Below are 5656 nucleotides of genomic sequence, written 5' to 3'. Positions count from 1 at the left end.
TTGAATTATGGCGTATGTGCTGAAATTAATAGCAGTACAATACGAAGCAGATGTAAATAATACGGTGAAAAGGTAAATAGAATAACGCATCAAAAATAAATTTGTTCATTAACTCTTTTGTCTGAATGACGGCATATGGAATTGTGGAACATCCACTTATTTAATAAGAAAACTGTGAAAGTTTAATGTGAAAAGTACGAATCAGCGAATTATGTGTAGAAGCTAAATTGGTTCCTTGCACGTTTTCCTGTTGTGGTTACCCATGCGTTGACAATGACCACACCGAATTTGTTGGACTTGTTCCCCTTTGGAAAGCATGCGTTTCTTCTTGGGCCTTCCCGGTGGGCGTTTAACAGCGAAGGGATGTATGACAAAATTTGCAGAGTCAAATTGTGGTTTCTCTACAGTTGGAATAGGGGTTATGTTTTGTGCATATGAATTCTGGTACTCAGCCACATGGTAGTAGGGAATAACTAACTGGTACAGGTCTAGACCACTGTTTCGGATTGCCACGACTGCATAAGCACATGGAAAGTCGTTGATTTGCCACTTGAAACAAGAACATGTACGTCTACCAACATCGACCATGACGGATGGAAAAGAGTGAACCTCGTACACGTCATCGTTTGATTGGCTTACGAGCCACGATCTACCTTTGTTATACGCTTTGACCAACTGAGCTTCCATTTTGGGACAAATAACACCTGCCCACGCATTTGCCTTACGTCTCCGTTTTGCCATCTGGCGCATAATTTTTGCCCGGATACTATCAATCATTTGAGTTATTGGTAGGTGGCGTGCTTCCCGTATCCATGAGTTAAATGATTCAATGGCGTTAGAACTCATCTCACCGTACCGTGAACCTCTGGTTTTGAAGAAGGATGAAATGTGTTAGTCAAAAAAATAGGCAATGCGCATGCATGATACAGGAAAGATATACTGTAGGAATATATTGTGTGTGGGGGAAAAAAAGGAAGTAATTACGTACTGGAAGTAAGCATTCGCCAGTAATATAGGGGTAAATCTTTTAAGAAAGCAGGCACAACCTTACGTCCACATTTTGTGAACTCTTCCATACTCTGGTTGAATGCAGCCACAGTCGGAGCATACGCACAGGCACGAAATTTAGCCAACATCACAGACCGGTATGAACTATTCACATAACGTAACTTGTCTTGCAAGTTACGCTGCAAATGTTGTAAGCAAAACGCATGCTTCGCTGTGGGAAATATGATGGGTATCGATTCTAGTAAGCCCGCATGTCGGTCAGAGACAAATGTAAGTGTTCTTTGTCGATTTACCACGTTTGCGAGGTGTCCCAAAAACCAAGCCCAATTTGTGGTGTTTTCAGAATCAACAATCGCAATGGCCATAGGGAATAAACCTGCATTTTGAATTTGTTTGTCAAATAACCAATCTGTGAAACATAAATTATTAACAAGTGTTATGACGGTCTCGCCAATGTGGAACAAAAAGTGTCCTTCCTAGCAACAATGTAAGTACATTTGCACCACATAAATATAATATATAAATAATTACCACATAGTAATACCTTGGTTGCCATCCTTCGCAGTTGCGGCTAGCAAGTTCCCCTTGAATTTTCCTTTTAGAAAAGTCCCATCCAAGAAAAGCAATGGGCGGCAATGGTTGAACCCGTCGATGCATGCTTTGAATGATATGAAATACCGTATGAAACGGTAGTTTTGTTCATCATATTCAATGTTGATGTAACTCCCAGGATTATTTTCCATTACTACGCTACTATACCATCGTAGTTGGTCAAATGAAATGGAGTGTGCACCGGACATTTCACCACGAGCTTTTTCTACACCTAACCATGCAACTCGGTAACTAACCTCCAATCCGTAATCTTTTTTCAAGTCATACACAACATCAGTAGGCCTTGTGAGTGGTTTATCACGTACCCGTTCACAAATAACATCGGACACCAGATCGGAACCAGCCCTAGGGTTTTTGGGGGTCCGTACAGCAACACCACAAATGTGCTCGCTGTTCCACTTACGACGGTAGAAAAATCCATTTGCATGCAATACACATGCATGTACCAACCACATGCATCCTCTCGATTCCCTCATCGTACATACAGCTGTGATTCGAACAGAATCGTTCTTCACAAATTTGAAGCGAAAGCCACACTCAACCGCATACTTGCGAAGAACATTTCGAAATTCAGATGCTCCACCTTGAAAACTTTGACCAACATGTTGAATCCCATTAGCCCATGGAGCAGACAAAAAAACCTTATCAATGTGAGGGCAGAAATTTTCCAATAAATCTTGTTCATCATCCATGTCCGAATCATCAAACACCCCCGCTGTGTGACACGGGACAGTCTGCAGATTATGAACCGGGCTGCCAGCATTGTCAGTGTCGCGTGACTCTTGTAATTGAATGATGACATTGATGCATTGCAGATGGAAAGACCGTGCAAGAGATACCATGTTTTCCACATCGACATCATTATGTAATATGAAATTGTTATAACCTGGTATCTTGAAGAACAAACACACTTGGGCCGGTGTTAACCCTGGAAACTTTTCGCACGCACAATTAACCATGTCATCAAACCAAAATGGAGCTTGCAAATTAATTGCGGCATTAACATTTCCATAACAACATATTAACATAACCTGTGTGTCCATCCCCCTAACAAGATTAACACGTGCTTCATCAGGACCAGAAAAACCCTAAACAATACACACCCACACCAGAAAATATGCACCCACACCAGAAAACCCACAAAACACTAGAAAACCAAAACAATACACACCCACACAAGAGAATATTCGAACAACAACACATACGTCTGTAACACAGAAAACAACCCCCAAAAATGCAGCACACAACCCCCTCACCCCACCTGCTGAACAGAACCCCCCTTACACCAACACGTAATGCGGCACACACCCACAACGGAAGCAATTCAAAAAACAGAGCATACCAGCCTAACACAAAAAATCACCCCAAATAATGCACCACATAACCCCCCACCCTCACCTGTTGTCGTTCAGCCCCTTCCACCAAAACATACAAAACTATAAATGCTATACAAATAAGAAGACATACCTTTCAACCAACGGGGAACCGACTTTCATTAAACTTTCTAAATCAGTCCGTCACACAACCACCGTAAATCACCGACCCACACCACTAACAACCCTAAAGTCGAAAAGGCTGAAACGTCTCCACACGTAACATTGAAATATCAACTGTTATACCCACAAAATCTCAAGACCCACGTGATCCCCCAACAGAATATGGAAACATAACAATAATGGGTAAAACTGTCCATACAGTTGCACCAAATATGGAAAATAGGATCAACAAGTAACAAACTTCCCCACTGATAGGACTTACCCGAACAAAAGAATAAAGTTGGGACTAATTGGTTTAAGAGTTTGTGAAATAGGATTTATTGGTAAATTTTCCATTTCAATTTTACCCTCTCAAATACTCACAATTCTACTATTATTTTAAATCTACTACTATTTTAAAAGTGTGAAGAGCATGTTATGTTTTTTATTTTTTTTTTAAATTTCAATTTTATCCTCTCAAATACTCACAATTCTACTATTATTTTTAAAAACCACCAAGCAAACTGCTTGACAATTGAACAACCACAACGCAAATGCCAACCGTTGCTTGGTGGGATAAAATACTAGAAACAACTTTGTATTCTCTCTCTAAACTTTTCTCCTCTTAGGGTTCAAGCGTGCAGCGGCCATTGGGGTGGGGGAGGGGCTTCCGGCGGCCTCCCCTCCCCTCCTCCTACCCCTTCTTTCTTTCTTTCTTCCCTTTCCTTGGTTTGTCCAATAACTTGGAAGCTTGGGTTTTCCGTACTCTCCCTCCTTTGTGAGGTGTTTGTTTCCCTTAGCCCCAACTTCGGTCGTGGCTCTGTCGGATCTGCCCTCTCTTCTCCATCTCGCCCCCTTTCGGCATTGTCCAGTGTTGATGCCTTTCATCGTCATATCTGCTGCCTTATACAGGCCTGCCGGACGCTGCCTCCCTTCCCCTGTTCTGCCACCTTCTTCCCCGCCGGATTCGCATTTGCCATTGCTGATGTTTTGGTTTGTGGGTTATTTTGCATTTTGTTTTTTTTTTAGATTTTCTTTGGTTTGCCTTTTTGTTAGTCGCTATTTTCTGGTTTGTTTATGGGTTTGTTTTCTTATGGTTTTTTATGGTTTGTGGTTTGTTCTTGTTGTTTTGTGTGTATGCGTGAGAGTCCATCGGTGGTGATGTTTAACTTACCCTCTCTGTGGTTAGGGTCTGTAATTTATTCTAGACATGCTCTATTGCCGAACTTTTATGGTCGGCTCTGTTCCGTAGTACAAGCACAAGCACGAGATGTGCATCTAAATATTTTTTATAGGTTCTTTCCTTTATTTTTCTTGCTATATCTTTACTTTGTATGGTGTAAATTTTGAGATGGATGGACTCTTGTAAGTGCCATATGGCTTTCCTTAATGGATTCTTCTTCTGATACAAAAAAAAAAAAAAAAAAAAATGCCAACGGTGCTTCAAGAGTCTAAAATAGAATTTCAAATGCCTTACCATTGCAACCACGCAAACAACTTTGAATCTCCAAACATCTAAAACAAACTTTGAATAAACATCTAAAACGGATTTGATAAACAACTTCAAACACAATTCTCCACTCTATTTCAAAACAATTTGGTTTCCTAATCTAGTGGTAACATCTAAAACAAATTTGAACATAATTCTCCACTCCTTTTCGGAACAATTCAGTTTCATAACCAATGTTTCGGAACAATTTTGTTTCATAACCAAGTAACTTCAAACATAATTTTGCACTCTATTTGGGAACAATTCTAGGACAATTTTGTTTCAGAACCAAATAGGTGGTCACATCGTCTCTTGGTGAACCCTGTTTCATAATCCAGTGATTTTACAAACAAATCAAACCATAACAGCCTACTCGGTTTTAAAACCGAACAATCGACCCGATTGTCTCTCATACAAGTACCAAATTTCAAAAAATTGTGTAACAGGCCCGCGGGGGACCTCGCTACAGCTCGGACTCACAATGTTTGTCACGGTTCTTAATCTGAACCAAAGGAGTCCAAATCCGGCAAATCGTTTTTAGGAAAACTGATTTTTGAAAGAAGTGCCAAACATGGACTGCTTTGCCAGATACAGAGTCGCCACCTAAATATTTTATTTTGGGAAATTTAGGAAACCCTGACTCGGTGCCAAAAGGCCACGTGTCCGTCATCACCAAAGTTGCCTCGGCTCGGGAACTTGGGTACGATTGGGGAAGGTCACTTCGTGAGCACCCCCGCTCGCCCGGTCATAGACCGGCCTCTACTAACCATGATATCAATTTTTGAAAACATTGTGAGTTCTTATTCCGGTTATTAGCCTAGGTTACTATGTGATGCTCACAGCATATAAATATAGACTGGATCGCCTGAATTGGAACAAAACATTTCATGTTCGTTTTTTGAAAATGGTTTGCTACCCGCAGGTAGGCTTTGAAACATTTGATGATTTATTCCAATTCAGATAACCCAACCTTCACCCACAGGCATTCAGTCAGATATATCGGATAAGCACATAGCCTCATGGTAAGCATACTATCATGGCATTCACTCACACACATGCAAGGATGCTAAAG

The 5656-nt window shown here is 40.9% G+C and overlaps 1 protein-coding gene across 1 annotated transcript; it reads right to left on the bottom strand.

Moving 5' to 3' along the window:
• Positions 1-222: 222 nt before the first annotated feature.
• On the bottom strand, positions 223-4075 carry LOC145822021 (uncharacterized). Its single transcript, XM_082918594.1, has 4 exons — positions 4010-4075; positions 1553-2708; positions 985-1384; positions 223-865 (listed from the first exon to the last, which is right to left on the bottom strand). Exons 1-4 carry the CDS (start codon positions 4073-4075, stop codon positions 223-225), a joined length of 2265 nt encoding a protein of 754 aa, XP_082774720.1.
• Positions 4076-5656: the final 1581 nt, after the last annotated feature.

The sequence above is a fragment of the Camellia sinensis genome, chromosome 3 (assembly GCF_055761805.1).
Source record: "Camellia sinensis isolate YWXY chromosome 3, ASM5576180v1, whole genome shotgun sequence".
In the NCBI taxonomy this organism is placed as follows: domain Eukaryota; kingdom Viridiplantae; phylum Streptophyta; class Magnoliopsida; order Ericales; family Theaceae; genus Camellia; species Camellia sinensis.
Note: the sequence above shows the minus strand (reverse complement) of the source record. Positions and strands in the feature narration are given on the sequence as shown.

Bases quoted from the DNA above. Each gene is read 5' to 3' on its own strand.
- LOC145822021 (XM_082918594.1), bottom strand. From the start codon at position 4,075: ATGGCAAATGCGAATCCGGCGGGGAAGAAGGTGGCAGAACAGGGGAAG. The intron at 2,709-4,009 runs GCCTGTATAAGG...TGTATTGTTTAG, and splicing joins AGGGAGGCAGCGTCCGGCAG to GGTTTTTCTGGTCCTGATGA. The intron at 1,385-1,552 runs GTATTACTATGT...TTCAAAATGCAG, and splicing joins TGCGAAGGATGGCAACCAAG to GTTTATTCCCTATGGCCATT.